General features: G+C 37.4%; 2 protein-coding genes across 2 annotated transcripts; one reads left to right on the forward strand and one right to left on the reverse strand.

The window, feature by feature from the left end:
* Positions 1-3885: 3885 nt before the first annotated feature.
* Positions 3886-8799, reverse strand: LOC136753245 (claudin-1). Its single transcript, XM_066709196.1, has 4 exons — positions 8397-8799; positions 6833-6997; positions 6048-6132; positions 3886-5479 (listed from the first exon to the last, which is right to left on the reverse strand). Exons 1-4 carry the CDS (start codon positions 8617-8619, stop codon positions 5317-5319), a joined length of 636 nt encoding a protein of 211 aa, XP_066565293.1. The 5' UTR covers positions 8620-8799; the 3' UTR covers positions 3886-5316.
* Positions 8800-15127: 6328 nt separating this feature from the next.
* LOC136754079 (claudin-16) lies at positions 15128-20850 on the forward strand. The gene is made up of 5 exons (XM_066710419.1): positions 15128-15541; positions 17184-17286; positions 18787-18951; positions 19093-19284; positions 19725-20850. The coding sequence occupies exons 1-5, from the start codon at positions 15428-15430 to the stop codon at positions 19865-19867; spliced, it is 717 nt and encodes a 238-aa protein (XP_066566516.1). The 5' UTR covers positions 15128-15427; the 3' UTR covers positions 19868-20850.
* The last annotated feature ends 1966 nt before the right edge of the window (positions 20851-22816 follow it).

Genomic DNA, 22816 nt, shown 5'->3' on the forward strand with positions numbered 1-22816 from the left:
AAATACAAGTAAGCCATCTGACCATGGTAAAAAAAATAAACAAGAAAGAGGCAGGAAATTGTAAAGGTAAACATCTCCTTTCAGTCACTGATCTGAGATGGAAAAGGAACAGAACTGCACTCATGGGGACAGAGGACAATATTACATTGCACCACATGGGAGTTGGCCAGTTTGTATTTAACTTGTTGAGTGATCCAGGTAGCTAGGGCTGTTTGTTCCCAGAGTTTGTTTGTATAATTGTAACAAAGAGAGTAAGCACAATATTAACTACTTGTAGCATTTTCAATAACAATAGTACATATATAAAAATTGCTCAATTCTTGACTTGCCTAAAAAAAACCTTCTGTTTCTGTTTTCAAACCTCAGTGATTGCACTCTTTTGGCGCTGTTCCCTCAAGTAGCACTGAATGTGTATAAAAGTGTTATTTCCTGTTTAAAATACTTCACTGGGTTAGGAAAACTTTCTAACAAGTGATGGATCATACTTCTAAGTATTTTAGATTATTTCTCTCTGTGTTTCTCTATGTATATCCCAGCTATCACAGAGTTAAGTAAAATACCATTGATTTTCTTTAGCAATTTCTCAACAATTTGAAGACTAACAATTAAGAAAGCACAGGAAGAAGGCCTGGCATTATATGTTCTTGGCAAGGTAGCTTGGCATACAGCAACAAGACACAAATAAAATAATTCTAGATCACTTCATCAATTCCTTTCCAAGGGTTTATATAAAGTGTATCATATAAACATGTACTGCATCTTTAATCATACAAATGTACTGTTTTGGTTAAATCACACTGACAGTCTCTGTGCCTAAGGGTCTCACTGGATCTAATCATTGATTTACTATGTGATGGTTTGAATGTAATGTAAAGTAATACATTTTCAAAAACAGATAAGGGGATACTTAATACCTGACCAATTTTATATTTATTTTAGTTGTAACCCCCCTCCACACACACACACACACACAGTCTTATCAGACTATTGCTGTCTTGTGTCTCATACAAAAAATTACCTCCTTCAGACTTTTCATATGATTTTGTTTGCCAACAGTGTACACAGAAGCTACGCACATAGCTACAGATAAGGTCCCAATTTATATCGTATCCTACTACATCACTGGGTTGATTGCAGAGCTTTCTGTGCTAAATATTTGCAGGTTGTTTTTAAACACACATGTGTCAAAAGTAAACATCCGTGCTTGTGGGACTGTTTTGAGCAATTCCTATGTTTCCTCACATTCAGAGTATCAACAATACATCATTCCCCTCAGAAAGGAATATAGACACACTATTGCAGAAACCACCTTTCCTCAGATTTAACATTTTTTTAAATACTGTGTTATGGTTTTCTTGTATAAAACTATGCAAAATAACACCTGCCATAGGTTTTGTAATGCTAGACTTTTGTGTTTTCCCTCCCCGAATATGAAGAATTACAATTATCTGAAATGATACATTCCGATAAATCATAAAATCAGGTGGCACAGACTGTGGCGAGTAGAATCCAACAACAACTTCTACTAACCATAAAAGTAATTGCTTTCTATATGTTTGTTTTAATTTTAATCAACGGTTAGTCAGTTAAAATGTTACTTAGAAGCATTTGCTGCTTTAACCAAGAACTCTGTCTTTCCATCACTAATGTCAAGTTCTCACCCCCTGCCGTCCAATCAACTGCAATTCTGGAGTTCAGGAATGTCCCAATTGGGAAAAAAAGCATGTTTCTACGTAAACTACCAGAAGCCCCAGTAAACTTGTGGGGACATGTTGCATTTTCCAATCACTGTCAAAGGACGGTACATTTCTTGTCATTTTCACTCGAAAATGGTTTCGAATGCTTATCTCTCCGTTTCCTCACACGATGGAAGGCCTTTGTCTTTAGTAGCCCAGCAGAAAAACAAAGGCGATATTAGAGACCTCACAGTGTTTGAGCTTGGGATTTTTGGGAAGTTGCCACTGCATACCCAATTGAAAAAAAACACAACAGTACAGCACTTACTCACATTGCTTGCAGAGGGAAAATATTTGGAAAAAGGAATCACTATGATTATGAGTGCTATAAGCCCTGTTGAAAATGGGCTTCACATTTCTCTTTCATGTCACTTTAATCCAGGCCACCACTGAGTTCCTGTTTACAAATACCACACCCTGCTTGCGGAACTAACATAACAAGAAGAAATTAAAATATATAATTAGAATTTTATAATCCTTTGTTAATAAAGTGATATAGAAGTAATATATGTATAAACTCTAAAGATATACTCTCCTTTGGGACAGTTAGCAAGGTTTAACACTTAAAAAGAATACTATATTTGTTTGTGGGAGTACATTCATATATATTTTGTATTCAGTTTAATCCAGACACCTATTTATTTGAATATTCTTTCATTAATGGACAGTGCCTTGCGAAAGTATTCACCCCTCTTGGCATTTTTCCTATTTTGTTAACCTGGAATTAAAATTGATTTACACAACATGCCTACCACTTTGAAGATATTTTTTGTGAAAAACAAGAAATAAGACAAAAACAAAAAAAGAAAACTTGAGCGTGCATAACTATTCACCGGGAAGTGAACCTCCGTCCCAGTTTCAAATCTCTGGAAGACTGAAACAGGTTTCCCTCAAGAATTTCCCTGTATATAGCGCCATCCATCATTCCTTCAATTCTGACCAGTTTCCCAGTCCCTGCCAATGAAAAACATCATGATGCTGCCACCACCATGCTTCACTGTGGGGATGGTGTTCTCGGGGTGATGAGAGATGTTATGTTTGTGCCAGATATAGTGTTTTCCTTGATGGCCAATGGTGTTGCAGACTCTGGGGCCACTCAGAACAGGTGTATATATACTGAGATCATGTGACAGATCATGTGAAACTTAGATTGCACACAGGTGGACTTTATTTAACTAATTATGTGACTTCTGAAGGTAATTGGTTGCACCAGATCTAATTTAGGGGCTTCATAGCAAAGGGGGTGAATACATATGCACGCACCACTTTTCCGTTTTTTTTATTTTTTACAATTTTTTAAAACAAGTAATTTTTTTCATTTCACTTCAACAAAATGAATATTGTTTATTATAGAATTTCAAACTTGGAATGTATTCCTGTCTCATAATACATTCTAAGACTGATTTACAGGAACTCCAATATCATTGTGTTCTGTAAAAGCCACCAAAAGTGTTTTAAACGTTACTAATGACATGTTAGGTCTGTGACTCAGAACACAGTTAATACGAACTAAGCTCAATATTGGTCACCAGCTAAATAATAATAATAATACTACAATACTAGAGAACCATACAATTAAATCCTGTAAAAAACAGGGCTCCATATAGCAAAGAGACCTGTGTTTGTTTTTCATTACCTCATTCAAGTTTAGATTAAAATGGCAAAATGTCATCCCTATATAATCCCAAGTAGCAGACGAACCACATTAGGTTTGTTGTTTTTTTCTGATTACATTCAACTATGTTTTTAAAGATAGATGAAAAGAATGGAATGATGCATAATCAATATGCTTTTACACAAATACAAAATCATCCAGTATTTCATATATGTTAAGGACTGCATGAATTCACATTGCTTGAGAACAACATATAGCGTTTATTTCATTGAATTAAAATAAGAATGAAGTGAAATGTAGTGTCATTAAATTAATACTTATATTAATACTAATATGCTACCGCTCCAAGATATGGAAATTCCAATATTTCATATAAAAGTAACTATTTTAGAGAGGTCAGTTCAAACTTATTTTAAAATTACAAACCACATAATTCAGGGTGCTATTACTTATGGGAGCGCATTGTGCATCATTCATTTCTTCATGTCGCCAACATTTGGTATGTTGTATTTTGATAGGAATGACACAAAGGGATCTGTAAAAAGCAAAGTTTTTGTTTGCATTTATTAAAAATCAATCCAAAAATACATACATTTCTCTCATTCAGTTTTCTCAGACAAGACTATTGTGTAAATTTGGTCTTAACACTGTGGCTTAAAATGTGCTTGAGCTTCGCACAGCAAGTCTAAAGTACAAACCATCTATTCCGACCCATGTTGTGATAACCCATTTATTTTCATGCGGTACAGTACTTGCACAACAGTGGCCCGGTTGATCATGTTTGACATTAAGATTTCTAAAACATGTTTTTTCCTTAATAACAGAGGTCGCAGGTTGCTTAATTATAACCTACTGAACTATATATTTATATATATATATACACACACATATTAAATCCAGAGTTGAGACCGACAAAATACAGTTGAGTAGTGACAGAAATTAAATCCAGTCCATCACCTATAATCTGTAACCTTAAAATTATGGTTATGCACTGGCAATGCGTAGGCTGCTAATTTCAGCCCAAGCTTTAGCTTGAAATGATGAACCCATTCAGTCCTATATAACACAAATTGAACTTAGAAAATAAACAAAATGAAAGACGAACCGATAACACAACATGATACAAAACAAATCCAAACTACAAACAATATACAATATTCGATAGCAGGGAGGGTTAACATTTGGAGTACAGCATTGGCTGTTCCTTGTTGTACCTTAAAAAATCACTTTATCCTGTCACACACAATTCACTGTGTGGAAGTCATGTGCCCGGACATCTAATGTCTCCTTTTTTGTACATTCAGCCGGTTATATTTATCTTTGAAATGTACAGGACCCAGGTATAACTGCTGAGGAAAATAAATGCTTGTATGCTTCTTTATCAGTCAGTTATATCATCGTTAATCACAATTTTAATATAAAGTTCGCAGTTTACCTTAAATTATGGGCATATGGGGTAGATCTTTGGGCGGTATGGTGCTTTAGATCCCTCACAATTTAGCAATACAAAATTGAGATAAAAAGCATATCTATACACAATTGTAATAATCTGTCCTGAGTAATAATATCTGCAGACAAGCTTAAATTATATTCTGTTTTGTGTGGAGTCCCATGAAGAGGAACAAAAGAGAAAACATTTAAAAGATGTGTGTGGGGGTTGAGTGATTCTGCTTGGTGCATCCCTAATTCCCAATCATTTGAAAGAGTTGGGGGCTATCCTTCCAGGATAGGCCCATGGTTGTGGTTTTGAAATGGCACTACAAAACACAGAGATGTACTGCTTGTGCATAAAACCTAAATAAAGAAATAATAAATTTTGTAGAAGTGGAACCAGGCTCTCTTTAGAGCCAAACTCCTCAAGCTGCAATGGGACCCCAAGTCTATAAAATCCTGAATCTGTGATGAGGTCTGGGGTATTCTTTAATGAGTCTATGGCTGCAGAGCTCTGCTGGGTTTCTCTGGCCTCTACACATAGTCTCTGCCCCCTGGGGCGCTGGTGCGTGTTTTGGGGTAACTTGAAGGCTGTCCTGAGCCCCTTCCTGAACATGAGCAGCAAAGGAAGGAGCCTCCCAGAATGGACAGTGCTGCGGCACCCCAGCCCACAAACAGAGCCTTGCCAAACTCATACCTGTGAACAGAAGTAATTGAGAGCAGTCTGTAAGAATGGGCTACAACGGCCTCTTTTTCCAACATCCGTCACTAAAATACGTCACATTGCATTGCCTGAGTAGAACTGTGCTCATTGGTTTCATGTTATTGAATTTGAGCATTTTTTCACTAAAACTGAGGCTGTACATATGCACAATGTTAAATAGCTTTCTGATATCAGACCAAATCAGTATTATTTGTTGGCATTTCTCAATTAAAACAATGTCTGCAAAGTGTTAATGTAATGTTGTTTAATGTCTAAAACAAACACATATCAGATTATTATTACATTGTATTATTATTATTTCAGAAATTATTTTAAACTGACTGATTTTAGCTGTCGCATCAATGTTCTCAAAAGTACATTGCGGGACCCTGAGGCTAACACTTTGTTAGTCAAGGAAGAACCGGTTTTTCAATAGGGACAAATTCAATGCCCGAGGTTCAACAAATCAAGAAGAAACTTGCATAAAATAAGCCTAAAAGACTCAGTTCAGCAAAAGCACTACACCATATTAAGCCATTTTTTAAGTATATATATACTATACCTTGCATTGGTAGGTGTAAATGGATTGTAGAAGTCTGCTGCAATTCTATTAGCGTACCAGGATGTTCCTATGAGAGCACAGATACCTGAAAAAAAGATTCATATATTTTAATACTTTTATAGAGAAATGCTTTCTGAAATCCTCTACTGTACTGGTTAATAGGTGTTTGTCTTCTGCACAAATAGCAAAAACACACATTGTAATGTTTTCATACTTGTTGCCACTTGCCTCTGCACTGAAACGAGACACTGTTGTGTAAGTCAGAACACTGTAATTGTAAAATAAGAAAAAATACTGTGAAGTGTGCTGCTTTGATCTGTGCCAATTGCATATACCCCTTCAAAATATATGTACTTCCACAAATCCAGTATAACTGCAATATTATTATTAGAAAAGTCTTAGCTACCACATTTAAAACAAATATTCTGTAGTCTACTATATCAGGTATTCATCTTTTTATTCCTTTCAGTCAGTTACTAACGAGATATGAGCCTCTCAAACAGAATCTCATTTAATTCCTGTTATGACTAGCTGTAATTGTGGCCAATGAGATTGCCAGGTGAAACAGCAATTTTCTGAGGCAAGGCATTTAAAATAATCGCAGTGAAAATGAGGCAAATGAGACCTGTGCATCCAGGTGAATCAGGATAAAACATTTGCTGCTAAGGTGGGCATTATGGATATGTGCAACACTGATGAAAACATCTTTGTCGGAAAACACACACAGTGTCTCATTTCAATTGCTCAGACACGGGAGGACGATGGGACTGTGTGCCACCTCTTACCTGCGACGATGAAGATGGCTCCTCCCACAGTAGCAACTCGGTTTTTCGTCTGCTTGTTGTCCCCAAAGCAAGTTGTGCACTTCATCCCCGTGGCAGCAATTAACGTGGCGACGGCAGAGAGGAGGATGCTTACAATCATCAGGGCTCGTGTTGCCTGAAGGGCGGCTGTGAAAAAGCAACATGAGGAATGAGCACAAGGACAAGACTTCTATTTTTGCCCCCAAAACAAGCACCTCCACAGTTTTTCATATCTAACATTCATCCCTCATCAAAGTCCACCAGGCCCAGTCCATGCTTGACTTGGGAGATATAACATGACACCAAATGTATCAAGCTGCCCACCTCAGGGTAATTTATGTTTTTGTGATGGGGACTAAAACTATAGAATCCTCAATGAGGTGTTCAACACTTTGGACTAGATTCTATGTGTATTATTCTCACTATTCCTATTGTCATCATATCCACAACCCAATGCATTGCTGCCAGGACAGGAGGTGTTTGCGGTGTTATCAAAGCAGTCCAATTATCATTATTGGTTATTTCCATCTACCTGTTCCATTTAATGATTACAGGAGCCATGAATGGAATAAAATTGGAACATTTTCCCGATATGTAAATCATTGTGAGTGTCCTGATTGAGACCTGTGTCAGCAGGGATTACAGGAAGACTGGGGGGGGGGGGAGGTGTGCACTGCCATTGCACACAAATTATTTCAGGCATGCTCCAAACATGTAGATACATGTATTGGGACCAAACCATGCAAATTAAAATACTGGGATTATCTCCTATATCAGATGCTTTGAAGTACCCCCCCCCCCCCCCCCCACACACACACACACACACTACACGAAGATATACAGGGAATCAATAAACCAAGGACCAGGCATGATTTTGATCAAAATTCCATTGCAGAGTGCTCACATCTGGTCAAATTATGTAGCTGTACAACTTTTCAAAAAGTGCATACAAGAACCAACAGGTAGAGTTGATATTTAACAAGCATACCTTTATAATTTTCCATCCCACATCCCATAGTGCTTTACAGATTATACATTACTAGTCTTTGACTCTAATTGAATTATATAGATTAGCAGATATTTAAGAATAGACAGAGAACAATAGAGAAAAGTTTTGAGTGTTACCCATAATATTTAACGGTTTTACCAGTCGAGCACTATTTTATTACATACACTTTTAGGTCGACACAAAAGTGTGGTTCTGAAATGTTGTTTGGTTTAGGGCAGTGTTTCTCATCCCTGGTCCTGGAGTACCACCTACCCTGATGGTTTTGGTTCCAACCGAGCTCTCAATGACTTAATTGAACCCTTCATTGAATTAATTAATTAATGTTCTTGCATTTGACTTGTTCAATTGTGTAACTGATATCAAGTCGCTTCTTTTAACCATCCCTATACAGTTCACTGTAAACCCCTACTGTTTAAAAGAATGCAAATGATTCCATCAAGTAATTGAGAAGCTCAGTTGGAACAAAAACCATCTTAGTAGTCGGTCCTCCAGGACTGAAAAGGGTTGAGCAGCTGTTTCAGGGCTCACAGTACTCACCCGGCAGCTGCAGCAGCGAGTCGTACACTTTGCACTGGACCTGCCCGGTGCTCTGCGACACGCACGACATCCAGAGTCCCTCATAAATGGCCTGCGCGGTGACAATGTTGTCGCCTGAATAGGACGATGCTTTCCACTCGGACATGGCCGTGGAGGCTATGAAACCGATGAAGCCTAGAAATGCCAAGGTAAAACCAAGAAGCTGCATCCCTGCGTTTGCCATGGTGTACCAATAAAATCAAAGCAAACCCAATAAAAAGCAGGCTAACTTGTGCTAATTCAAGTCTCTTCTTCTAGGGTCCAAAAGCAACTCTGGAGTTCGCCCTTGCAGCTGCTCAGCACTGGCACACACCCAGGACTGTCTGAAGCGCGGCGGTCTCTGGGATGCACCTGAATGTGGATGCTCCACCTCGGACCCGCACTTAAACTGGGTCCAGACCGCTCCTGGGCTCCTCCTGGTGGTTTCTATTACAACATAGAAACTTCACCAACAGCCGAGACTGGTTCTCCACAGTGTAGAAACTATATCAACTATATGGACTGCTTTATTTTACAGTTGTCAAAAAAGAACAGGACTGCACTATTTCAACATTGTGCATAGACATCTATTTCAGTTTGATATGTTTTAGTCCTTAACATGTAAGTAAATAACTAAATAAATACATACAATACTTAATGACGTCATTTGTCCTATTTAGAACGAAACTATTCTAAGACCCGTCATGTGTTTTCATGCCTATGCGGTTATCTGTATCATTGCGTGTGGGTAACGGTAATGTCGTAAATATTATCTCCATTGGACACAATGTTTTCTTTTTCTTTCTATTTTTAACCGTCAGAGTTTGTTGGTGAAGCATTAATAATAATAAACTGAGCACACAAACAAACACAAACTCTCACTGTGTTCCTATATCTCTAACATGAAGTCAACAACATAACAATCACATGTATACAACTTTTTGGAATATAAATAATACACTCAAAATTAATGAAAGACGGTGACCAGATAAGATGATTGAACTGAAATTCAGAAATTATGTTTAATACCTTTTCTAATTTCCAATGGGTCATTCACATAGGCTCAGGTAACTGACTGTCAACACACCTGGACAGTTTTGTAACAAAATACAAATACATTAATAAGATACAGATCTTATTTAATTTGTGGTATTTGTTTTAAGTTGAGGTGTCTTAGCTGACCTGTACATAATCATAATTACCTTGTAGAAAAATATAGTTTGAACTTATATAAATATTAAGTTTTCAGAAATAGGTAGTTGACTTACAGAATGTTTTATTGAAGGGTGACAAGAGTTAAAAATGCAGAGGTGTCTTATGAATGGCTTCTGTGGATTTTGACCAGCTAAGAATTGGGCAAAACTGGTATTTACATTTATGATTCAGGCAGAATGTGTTACAAAACTACATCTGATTCCCAAACAAGCATGGGCTGAAACTAGGGTGACATCAGCAATAAAAGTCAAGTTAGGCATTGTTAGCACCACAGTCAATGGCCAAATCACTAAGTTAGAGATTAAAACTGTATTGTGATGTTTTCTGCGGGTAGTCTTACACTGCAATCCTAAGAATGTCTTATTGTGATTGATTTTGGAACAAAAAGATCCACATTTACCTGCAGCAACACTTTTTTTCCATTGTGTGCGTATGTGTGTGTTAATTGTTGTTTAATTAATGCACCAAATGGAAGATAAGGGTTGTGCAGAGTCAGAAAATCATATCATGAATGTGAAGCTAAGAAAGTATTTCAAAATACTCCACTCCATGAAATCAAATTCCACATTTATTTATTTTTTTATCTCATTAGTTCAAGGAACTGTGCCATATTTTATTAATGTCAGAGCAAGCTGCTCCAAGAGGGAAGGTTACTGGCAAGTGCCTCCTGTTACTGTATCATAGATAAGAGAGTGAAGCTACTCAAGGAAGGGGGGTATAACATAATGAATCAAAATATAACATACTGTCTCCTTTTAGTGTTCTACTTCCAAATTGTATTCCTCCATCACCTCCTCCCTTGATTCTCTCTACTGTCTCATGTCTCGTCCTGCCCATCCCTTCACTCTTTAGATTCTCTGCCAATAACCCCCCACAAACTGTCCTTCACCTTCTTCTCCCTCTTTGTGCCACCTTCTTCCTCCTTCTATCTCTGTGGATCATTTTGCCCCCTTCTCCTCTAAGATCTGTGATATCCGTGCATTCTTCAACACCCCCCTTCTCCTCCTAGCTTTCCTAGGTCTCCTAATAACCTACCTTTACTTCTTTCTTTCCTCTTTCTGACTCAAGCTCTCTTATTCTCTACTGCAAGGCCAAAAACCCACCACGTGACATGGCACGGATCTTCTTCCACACAGTAAGCTCTACTAACAGGTGTGCCCCAAGGCTCTGTCCTCGGCCCCCTCCTGTTCTCTCTCTATACTCACTCTTTGGGCCCCCTCACCTACCATTTCTTTGTAGATGCCCAGACCTTCCCAGATCTTCCTGTATTTTCCCTCTTCTGACTCTTCTGACATTGCCTCTCACATCTCTTCCTGTCTGTCTGCTATTTCCTCCTGGACGCACTTGCACCAACTCAAGCTCAACCGTTCTAAATCTGATCGCCTCCTCTTAACTTCATCCTCCTCACCTTCTACTGATCTCACCACTTCAATTCCCTTGGAATCAACCACACTCTCCTCCTCTTCTTCCTCTATGAATCTAGGAGTCACCCTTGATCCTCTCAGCATATCTTCATGCTGACACCCACTTGCTGATTCTTCCTGAGCAAAATACGCTGAATCCACCACTTCCTCACCGACTACTCGACTTATCTATTCGTCCAGACCCTGGTTTTCTTCTGAGCTGAGGGATCAGACTGTTACCTTCAGACCATCATTTCCTTACACTCCCTCCAGACCTCTCTGCCCCCTCTAAAGACTAACATTGCCCCCTCTCCATTCCACTTCATCCAGAGCCTGCTCTTTCTCAACCCTTGACCCTAAGTGGTGGAATGACTTACCCACTGAGGTCAGGAAAGCAGAGTCCCTGACCACCTTCCGGCGATTACTCAAGTGTCTTGAATGTGTCATCTGTTCAGACTGTACTTGTAATACAGCAGCTTATTCTTCTGAGCTGTTCAGCACTCTTGTAATTTTGCACTTTATTATGACTATGCTTCCATATGCTCCTGCTTACTTATACATTGTTAGATCTCCTGTTAATTTATGTAATTACTCCTATGCCCCCCAGTGGTTCTCAGTCCTCGTCCTGGGGACCACATGCCCTACTGGTTTTTGTTCTAGCTGAGCTCTCAATTACTTAACTGAACCAAAATTTAACTGATCATTTGCTAATCTGAGATCTTAAATTATTTTAAACAGTTATAGAGATATTTAAACAATATTCTTGTGTTCCCTTTTCACGAACTTTAAAAAAATCAAAAAACGATCATATACTATTACATATTTTTTTGTTAATTTTTTTCTGGACTGTTTTAACAGGAATCACAATTTATTTAATTTCTGGTTGGCAATTGACTGTTTTTATAACATCCTATAGAGCTGCTGTGAGCTCGGTTGGAACAAATTGAGGATTGAGAAACAGTGCTTGCATCATGTCTGCAGTTGTTATTTCTTTGAACTAGGATGTATATGCTTTGTATTTTATATGGTTTGCACTACTGCACTCTTGTAATGCTAAAATTGTACTTTGTAGTGATTATACTATTACACTTTTGTAATGCTTAAATAAAATGTTGTATTGATTTGTATTATTGCACTTTTGTAATGCTTGTGTAACAGTAAGTCACCCTGGATAAATACATACATAAATAATAGTATGTAAGATTATGTATCCAAAACCTTTAACATATCTTGTAGAAATATATATTGCTACCTTTTGCAATATTGTGTTTGCATAACAGAATAAATCTACTTTGTGCCAAAATCCAGTATTCTTATGAGAATGAAATGGCAAGAACAATGCAGTATTTATACTTCAGAAATGAATTAATGTTTTTTCAGCCGAACGTATTAATCATAAAGTCTATATGGCTCCAGTTCCAGCTGTGTCACAATCTGACTAACCCAATCTGATATTTTTTATGCTGCCACAGTTTAGCATTTAGTTTTATAAGTTCACATTCTGTAATACTGAGGTTTATAAACAGGCTAAATGGTAGCTTACATGCATGACACCTCAGACAGATTTCACGGTATAGTGAATGAGGAGAGGACTGAAAAAATAAGCCAGTCTGATGTGGTTTTTGTTGTGTCGGCAAGAATCTTTTTTTTTTTCTCTTCCCACTGGCAAAAGAAAAGTGCCACTCAAAACATGCACTTTCATTTTAAATTATTGTTTACCCTGAGTGTTTTGTTAATGAGTATGAAAGTCTTGACTCCAGTGCACTATATTATAAATATGTTTATCTTAGACTTAGATGTGAAGTGAAATGATTCAACCTTATATATCTATAGTTTGGTGTCTCCTATAAAATGTTATTGTTTTTTAATATTGCTTTTAATTTCCCATATAAGTCAACGCACAATTCCAGTACATTACAATTCAAAACCATAGACAGTTAGAAAGGCAGGAGATGCAAATAATTTCACTTTAAAGAGCAAGTCCTGTGAAGCAGACTTCCAGAGAAGACTGTACATGACATTACATGACTCATGATCCCATTGCATCATGCACTCCAATTGAGTAAACGTGTTATTTAAATGTAGTTTCTTATTCCTATTTTTACTTTTTATATATAGTTTTTAATAATGTCAGATTTTGTTCAAATATAAACTGTGGTCAAATATAGAAGTCCTTACTTAATAAATATATTAGACTTATTTTTTGTTTCCAGAAATATTATCTTAGAATTGGACAACTTATACAATTGAAAACATGAATAACACAACAGAACACAAAATCTTGATTAGATAAAAGGATAGTCTGAGGTTATAAGAGGAAATATTATCCCAAATGGTTAGTATACATCAAAATGTTCAATATCTTCAATAATTAGAAAAGAAAGACAGAAAATAAAATACGTATATTGTCCTTTTCAGATAAAAACTGAAAAGGAGTAGACACTTTTATTTCTGAATGAAGTCAAATGCTTTCTAAGAACAGATCATTGTCATCTTACAGGTACATATTCAGTATCCTATATGAGCTCTGTCCTTTCCCTCAGAAACCTGTTTTTCCAAGTCATGACCTAACATGTCCAAAAACACCCATTTCAATTCAGGCCTTCTGCCTGGTAAAACGCCTGTCTGGGACTGTTATACTAATGGATAATTTTATGAATTTCTTGAAAAGACATATATTCTGAAAGAGTTCAAAGTTATCTGAAAAACATCTAAAAAATCTAAAAAATGTAAAATGTTAATTTTAATATTCATCAGAGTAAAACAAGGCATTGTGGTGTAAACTGAATACCAATCAAATACTTAATAGCTGGAGGCTCTTAAGAGAGGCCAAATTAGGTATATTTTTTTCATGGCTTTTAAACAAAAATTGTTGGTCTTCTTCTGTTAACTGAATATTGAATATATCTATATTGATAGACCTAATGACTCACATCTATATTTAAGTCTGCATTGTTTATGGATTGGGGTTAGGTTTATGGTTAGTTTGGGGTTTTGGTTTAGGGTTAGTTTTAGTGTTAGTGTTAGCATTACCGTGAGATACCTGGAATACATTTGAAAGTAATCATTACCTCTAATAAAATAAAAATATATGTATTAAGATAGATCATATTTCTGACTCATCTATCCAAAACTCCGACTGGCATATATTGGCTGTATGGCTGAAGCAAGTATTGAATTGGCTTTGGATAACAAAATAATAAAAGTATCTTATTAGTTATGAGGTTGAATCCCTCAGACCTGGTATTTTACAAGGCAGTAATTTATGCTTGGATGATGTAGAAGCACTTCCAAAGATACAAATCCAAAGATAAGTTCCATCATGTAAAAACAGACACTTATTTTTATGAAACATGGCTAATTCAGAGGCCGTGGCACTCACTTCTGGTTAAATTTACTACATATTTTCTCCAAAACAGTGAATCAGTGAGGGGAATTTAGTTTCACTGATAGTTTTTGCTTATCACACATTAAAGTGACTAAAACACAGGCTGTCCATGTACTCCTGGCTGACTAACTCAGAAGGAATGTGAAGATGAGCCGTAAACAACTCTCTGTGCAGCAACAGCAAAACCAGAGGAAATACAGAAAAAGTATGTGTGTCTGTGTGTGGGGGGGTGAAGACATAACAAAACATAGGATATCTTTGAGGAATTCATCTTAAACTACAGTGTAAATCTCCAAATAAATAAAGAATCAAGTAAGATTCAAGGCTTTTTAAACTGGGAAATCTGGTGCAGCGTTGTGGTTGAAGCTGACAATTTGGGAATATTCAAAAATAGACTCGATGTGAATCTCGGATCACTAAGTTATTAATGGACACCAAACAAGCACGATGGGTCGAATGGCCTCCTCTTGTTTGTAAACTTTCTTATGTTTCTTATGTTTCTAAATGTTTTCACACGAAAACGAAATGCTTCTCACACGTTTACAATGTATCATCAAAAGTTTTAAAGTGATTGTTACATTAGCTTAAAGGACATTACTTTTGACCATGTTTAGTTTTCTCTATGTCAAAACCAGTAGAGGGATTAAAACACTGTTTCCAAGAAACAACAGTATAATATATACAAACATCACACCCTGTAACTTGCTCTTTCACCTTCACTTACACGAATTAGCATTCATTAGCATGCAATATTGATGCAGCTCACTAAGCAGCAGCAAGTGTAGGAGAAGAATCTGAAAAGGACTGAGCCCAGGTCACCTTGAGCAGAACCGTGCTCTCAGGTTTAAACAGCGGTAGTGTACCTTCCCTTTACACTAGAGCTCACTAAGGCACCGTGCCTTCATGCACATCTCTTCCAAAAGAGATCTGTGTGAAGTATGAGGTTTCAGTGAGTCGATGGTAGTCCAGCCCAATCCTAAATTGCCAATGAAGATTCCCACTACAGTATGAGGGCCTTTCTGGAACTCCTCGCCTTTTTCCTGGCTTTGGTATCGACTGCCTTTCTCATCGTGGCAACGTGGACAGACTGCTGGATGGTGAATGCAGACCTTTCTGTGGAGGTAGGAACTGCACAGGGGAAGAGAGACAACCAAACTGCTGTTACACTAGTAAAGTACAAAAAGGACAAGTATTATATGTTTAAGGATTATATATATGTATTTATATATACACATACCATATTTAGTTTATAAAACATATCAATGCTTCTATTCCAGACAGGAATTGATAGAACCTTCTCATTGCATATCTTGCTTTGATTGAATTAGGGTTGTTGTTTATTTGTATCATATTCGGATGTATGCAGTTTGTGTTGCATTTCCCTCTATCGTTCAATCATTTCATTAAAAATGTTTCCTTCATGCAGACTGGCTTGTCAGTATACCTTTCACAACTACATCTGGAAAGTCTATTGATGAAAATGCATGTCTTATTATTTTTACAGGGTGGAAGAGATAAGTTAAACAGTGTTTTTATAGTTAACTATATCCATATTAAGAATTTTCAAAATGTAAAGAAATACTGTCCTCTGCCAGATACCAGTGCTACAAAACAATACATTTATTGACTAGACTATTCCCAATCTCTGCCATTACAAGAATGTATGTATGTCTTGTCTTTATTGATAAACTAAATATAGCACTATGAATTAATTTAAACTCGAATGCAATCTGAAAGACTAGACACTGAAATGCACAGACAAAATAACACCTTGTCCAAAGAGGCCATTGATCCTGCCACCTGTTTTAACCACAGGCTGTCACCACAGTGTGACCTTTTACTTTAGCATTTTAACTTTGTTTACTAGACCTGTGACTGTGCTAATGTTAATAAGTATGTTTCCTTAAAATAACTGGTTAACAAATATGCTGCCTGGATTATCAGTAGGAATGATATTCAGTACTTGTCGCTGTTTTTACTTGAAAATGAATAAAACGCAGACACATACATCATTTTGTGAATGCTTTCATGCATTTTTTAAGTTGTTAGGTTAAATATTTGCTATGTGTGCAATTGCTGCTCATTTTGTAGGCTAAAAAATTATTCCAGTAGCCTGTGATCCAATTAAGTTTGATAACTAGTATTTAAAAGGAATATATATATATATATATATATATATATATATATATATATATATATATATAGTTTTAATTCTTAGAAGCCAGTTAACGTTATGCTTTCTTCTTATTTTTTTTTATATTTTATTGTTTTAGTGAATAATCTGTATACAAATGTAACCAGCGTTCCTCTCTAGCACATCAGGAGTGTGAATATTCAACACGAGTCCCTGCTGTGAGCTGGGCTGGCTTTGTATTCATTTTTTGCGTTGTTGTAATACCATAATTTCTTGTTTATTTTCAAACAAATGTTTTAATTTAATTTAATAACACCCAAAACATGTGATTTAGAAAAACTACAATGAGCGTGAATTATTTTATATTTAGACTTGTTTAATTTCCATCAGCTCTGGTATTAATAAATCATTATTATTTCCATTACATCAGAAAGGATTACCTCAGTGTTGCTCTAAGGAGGTTGTATTCCATAAAACTCTGTAGACCAGAAATATACTTTTTAACACCTAGGGCTGCTCCCATGTGTTCAAAAACTAATTTAAAAAAGTTAAATTCCTTCATTTTAAAAAACAACAAATTGTAATTTACTGATATGAATGTCCATTCTGACGCCTTTTTTCCTGTTCAGTTCAGTGAGTCCTGCAGGGGGCTGTGGTGGGAGTGCGTGACTCATGCCTTTGAGGGCGTTACCACCTGTGAAGACTATGACTCTATATTTGCCGAACATTCACGTGAGTACATCTTCATTAATGCAGCCAAACGAACTGCATGAGTACTATGTAATCCCTGATGGGGTTTCTTAGCTATTTGTATTTAAATGAATTGTTTGTACCCAGACTGCTTGTAACATGATCCCCTCGGGGCTTATTGTACAGCAGGGCAGTCTGCGAGTGTTGGACACAGGTGTGAGTTGAGGGGCCAAAGGATTTACAGTGTGTTAGGAGTTTAAAGGAGAAGTTAATAAAGTCTGCCTTGTCCTTCTTGGAAACTCATTTATTGCATATTCTGATTCCGCCCCCTAAACTAATCATTTCTTATAAACCTGTTCCTTAGTCCGCATGCATGCCTATGGACGTCCAGACAACAGTTGAAAGACTCCTGCACATATGCACTTGAATACTGGACAGAAATAAATATTGTTAATAAAAGCTAGGGACAATGGGGGAACATTTCCCTGTAGTCAGTTTTGAGGAGACCCAACAGCTGATATTTTTGCTGACAATATACACCAATCAGCCATAACATTATGACCACTGACAGGTGAAGTGAATAACACTGATAATCTCGTTATCATGGCAACTGTCAGTGGGTGGGATATATTAGGGAGCAAGTGAACATTTTGTACTCAAAGTTGATGTGTTAGAAGCAGGAAAAATGGGCAGCGTAAGGATCTCAGCGACTCTGACAAGGGCCAAATTGTGATGGCTAGACGACTGGGTCAGAGCATCTCCAAAACTGCAGCTCTTGTGGGGTGTTCCCGGTCTGCAGTGGTCAGTACCTATCAAAAGTGGTCCAAGGAAGGAAAGCGGTGAACCGGCAACAGGGTCACGAGCGGCCAAGGCTCATTGATGCACGTGGGGAGCGAAGGCTGGCCTGTGTGGTCCGATCCAACAGACGAGCTACTGTAGCTCAAATTGCTGAAAAAGTGAATGCTGGTTCTGATAGAAAGGTGTCAGAACACACAGTGCATCGCAGTTTGTTGCGTATGGGGCTGCGTAGCTGCAGACCAGTCAGGGTGCCCATGCTGACCCCTGTCCACTGCCGAAAGCGCCTACAATGGGCACGTGAGCATCAGAACTGGACCACGGAGCAATGGAAGAAGGTGGCCTGGTCTGATGAATCACGAGTTCAAGGTGTTGACTTGGCCTCCAAATTCCCCAGATCTCAATCCAATCGAGCATCTGTGGGATGCGCTGGACAAACAAGTCCGATCCATGGAGGCCCAATCCTCACAACTTACAGGACTTAAAGGATCTGCTGCTAACGTCTTGGTGCCAGATACCACAGCACACCTTCAGAGGTCTAGTGGAGTCCATGCCTTGACGGGTCAGGGCTGTTTTGGCGGCAAAAGGGGGACCTACACAATATTAGGCAGGTGGTCATAATGTTATGGCTGATTGGTGTGTGTCTGAATATGGAATAAATGAGTTACTAAGAAGGAAGAAGCTGACTTTATTAACTTTATTAACTATTAACCTGCAACTATTATGTTCTAAACGCAATTCTTCTAGTAAGGCTGGTGGCCACCCGAACCCTGATGATCATCGCTGACATCCTCGCTGTCTTTGGCTTCCTTTTTCTGCTCCTCGGGCTGGACTGCATAAAATTCCTGAAGAATGAAACCAACATCAAGCTGCGCATTTGCTATGTGGCGGGATTCACCTTCCTGCTTGGAGGTACTGTAGAGCCATTATGGACCTCATGTTTCAATACAAAACACACCTGTATACTCAAACACATGTATGGGAAAACTAGAAATATGAAAATGCATCCCCCATTTGTCCTTAGTGACAGTCTTGCCTTTTCGGTGTCCCCAGCTGTGCCCGGGATGACGGCCTCAGTGTGGTACGCTGTCAGTATCTACGTGGAGCGTTCCACCCTGGTCTTGCAGAATCTCTTCTTGGGGGTCCAGTACCAGCTGGGATGGTCATGTTGGCTGGGCATGGCAGGGTCTATGGGCTGTGCTCTCACAGGGACGCTGCTCACCTGCTGCATGTATCTCTTCAAAGGTAACACAGCCAATCAGGAATGGGCAGGTTACTTGGAGTTTTCCATAGATTTCAGCAATCCCAACACCATCGAGACATGTAAAGGTCTGATCAAGAATGAATTATACCATATATCTTATTTGTGTTATAGAAAAATTTATGGAAAAACCTAATCTGTCGGGTTTATATTCAAGGTCATGAATCAATCCACAAATGTATTCTGTTTAATTTCACTTCCAAAAACCCAAATACTTTAAAAATATTGAATGAAAAAAAAATAATCTGTGAACCTCATGGGTTATGCAAGAGTAAAAAGGCGTGTTTCCATTAAACATAAAGTAACATTTTAGCCGATTGTATTTAAATAATGTAATAATATTGGAAAGGAATAAAACAGTGAGAATATTTTGGTTCTAACCCTCCGTAAATAAACTATTTTGTCATGTTTTATTTTTGGACAGATGTGGGGTCTAGGCAAAATCACTACCACCCCTCAAGGACAAAGAACAGAGCGAAAAGCAAATCAAGGAGATCATCTTCCACTATGCACTCCCACGCCAAAACTGAAACAGCCAAGATGTATGCAATTGACACCAGAGTGTAGGAGCCGCACAAGCAAGTCCAGACCAGGGAGACGTGCCGTTATGCAACGCGCTCTAAAACGGTTACACCATCAACACAGCGAAAACGTCCTTCAAGAGACAAGGACTCTGCAACAGCTCCACCTCCTGACATTTTGGAGACATTGTCCTTTGTCACATCATATAACGAAGGAAAAGAGAGTGAGGAGGATTTCAGCTGTTCATTTCACCTTCATTTCAACTGGAAAAGGGTTGCCACTGCTCATGTGTATCTTGGTTGCCTTAACTAACAGTTGTTTACAATTTGCTGATCATGATAAAGAGCAGTGGTGCTGAGATAGGTGTATAGAGGCAACACTGTAGTGGATTAGAGCACATCATAACACTGGAAGAGCAGAATGAGAACAGGAACTTTGAATCTAAGGCCATGACCAAAAACCTTGGAGTTCTGGCCATAAACACAGCATTTAGTTTCTGTGTATTAAACATAAAAGCAGCATGTGGCACATCAGAACCCAGCTTACTAAATCTTACAGACGTATCATTCATTTTGGCAAAGAGGCACATCACTTCCAAACTATATAAAAAGTGTATTTCTCATTCTGCTTTGCCTTCCAATCATATAAATACACACACACGTTTTTGCTAAAAGCACACATTCAGTGCAGACTCACTGGAATCAACAATACTAATTAAAAAGTCTATAAATTACTAGTCTACTGTTTGTTTTCAAAATATTGATTCTGTATTTGGTTCATTCACAGACGTCAACTAGGAGAGGGTTAGGGAAGTGTAAGTTGCCTATTTGTTACTGAAAATATTGTGAATAGAATATTATGAATCAATGTGCCTGATTGTAAAGGTGTATTGCAGGAGAATTACCTATTGCTTTCATATAGAAATCTTTCTGATGATGATTATGGAGGATAGAGTGTATTACTGTATAACACCTAACATGATTGTACTGGGAACACTTTGTAACAATGATTGCACAGATAATCTTAGGTTTTCAACTCCCAATATTATTGTAAAATAAACTTGTTACCATGTTTTAAAGTTTTCTAATATTTTTAATTATTTTTTAATTCATATTTTGTCTGCATATTTCCTGCAAGAAATGTAATACATTGCCATGTTTTTACATAATTCACGATTGTAAGGGCCATACATAAAGTCCTAAAAGTAAAAAGTATTGAAATATATATCATAAAAATCACAATTCACATTAAAATCTTCAGTTGCCTTGAATACCTTCCCAGGACCTTAAATTTGAGCTGTTCATAGTCATACCACATTGGGATATTCATTAAAAGTGTGTAAAGCCATTGATATTTCATTTTGAGGAGCAGCGAAGGAGCATATAATTCAAAAACAAATAGCTATACTTAACCCTATATGCTATATTTTATTAAATTAATTGTGAATACATTCAACAGTGTAAACAGCTATAGCAATTCAACTCTGTTAGCTATTATTATAATTCTAAAGTTTACAGTCAGCTCTGATAGATGTAAAATAATACATTATTGCCATCTAGTGGAAAAAGTATGTAAATACAGCTACACTAAACTAATCTGTATCCTGGAACAACACAACACAGTTTAGTTTCAATAGCAAGAAGGGTCAGACCTACAAACTGATTGGCAAAATGTGTTCAGATCTACATATTCAACAGCTTTACTACTTTTATAATTTAAAATGATGTTCAATACAAAATAAAATAAAAAACAGGGATTATCTGTGTCTTTGTTTGAATCTTTCTTCTGGAAAGTTTCAAAGTGCACACCAGATGGACGACACAAGGCCTGAGAGAGACATTAGACAACATTCAACATTTTCATGGATGAAGACTCCCGAAGAGGTTTCCACTTGCTTCTGTCTACAGCTTCCCTTAACATGTCACACATATCATCCATCTATATATCAGATTATCTATCTAGCGCCTATTGAAAGTCTACATCCCTGAGTTGTATGGGGCACTGACAGTGGGACACACTGCCAAAAGTTCAAGGGGGTGTACTACTACTACAGGCTACTACTATAGCCACTGTATTATTTAAAGTAGCCCATTAGTGAGATCCTTTTGTTCATTGATCCTTGCTCTGTATCACATTCAGTTCATTATTGTGGATTAGGTAGATCATACCAGCTTCTTCCAAAAATGTCTCTTTTGATTGTCTTCCCACTTTGTGTGCCTTTAGACTGGCTTCAAGCAGAGCTGAAACCCGTCCGATATCATTCCAGCATGAAGCAAAGTGCCCCAAGCAAAACTGTCGGTCTATTTTTAAACAATGCAGTGTAGATGTTTCCTTGTTCACCCAGAGAGGAAAACTGGGCTCCAGCCACCTTCTTACCAAAAGTGTAACTGGAAATACATTGATTTTGATTTAACACCACAAAGCTTCGTAAATACAAGATTGTAATCTCTGACACCTGTTAGCACCTCTGGTCGAATCAATAACAAAATACATCAGTTTTTCCTAACAGAGGTAATTGCAAATGCATACCATAATCCTTTTAATACATAAATGCATGGAAATTCAACTCTTTTTCTGCATTGATAACTTTCCAGTTGACTGGGCATTAAGAAATGCATAAATGGAGAAGGGGTGGTGACCAACTGCATTTATTGAAATTGAAATAAGATTAACATGATATTTAGCAGACAGGTAACTTGCACGGTTTCTCAATCAATACCATACAATATGCATTATAACAGAAGGATGACAACATCATTAGAAAAGAATGCCTATAGAATACAAAAGTTAAGATTACAGCTAACAAAATAAACTTAAATCTTCCATTACACTTAAAAATACATTTAAAAAGTATCAGTGCATTTATATATAGGCTTACACTTTGTGTTTGAATATTTTTTTTGCACAAGGAAATCTTTCTTATCACAGCTAAATCAGACAGTTTCTCCTTGAATCAGGACCGACCAGTTTCTGTGTCTGTTTGTGGCCTGAACG

Source organism: Amia ocellicauda, chromosome 7 (assembly GCF_036373705.1).
Source record: "Amia ocellicauda isolate fAmiCal2 chromosome 7, fAmiCal2.hap1, whole genome shotgun sequence".
Lineage (NCBI taxonomy): Eukaryota > Metazoa > Chordata > Actinopteri > Amiiformes > Amiidae > Amia > Amia ocellicauda.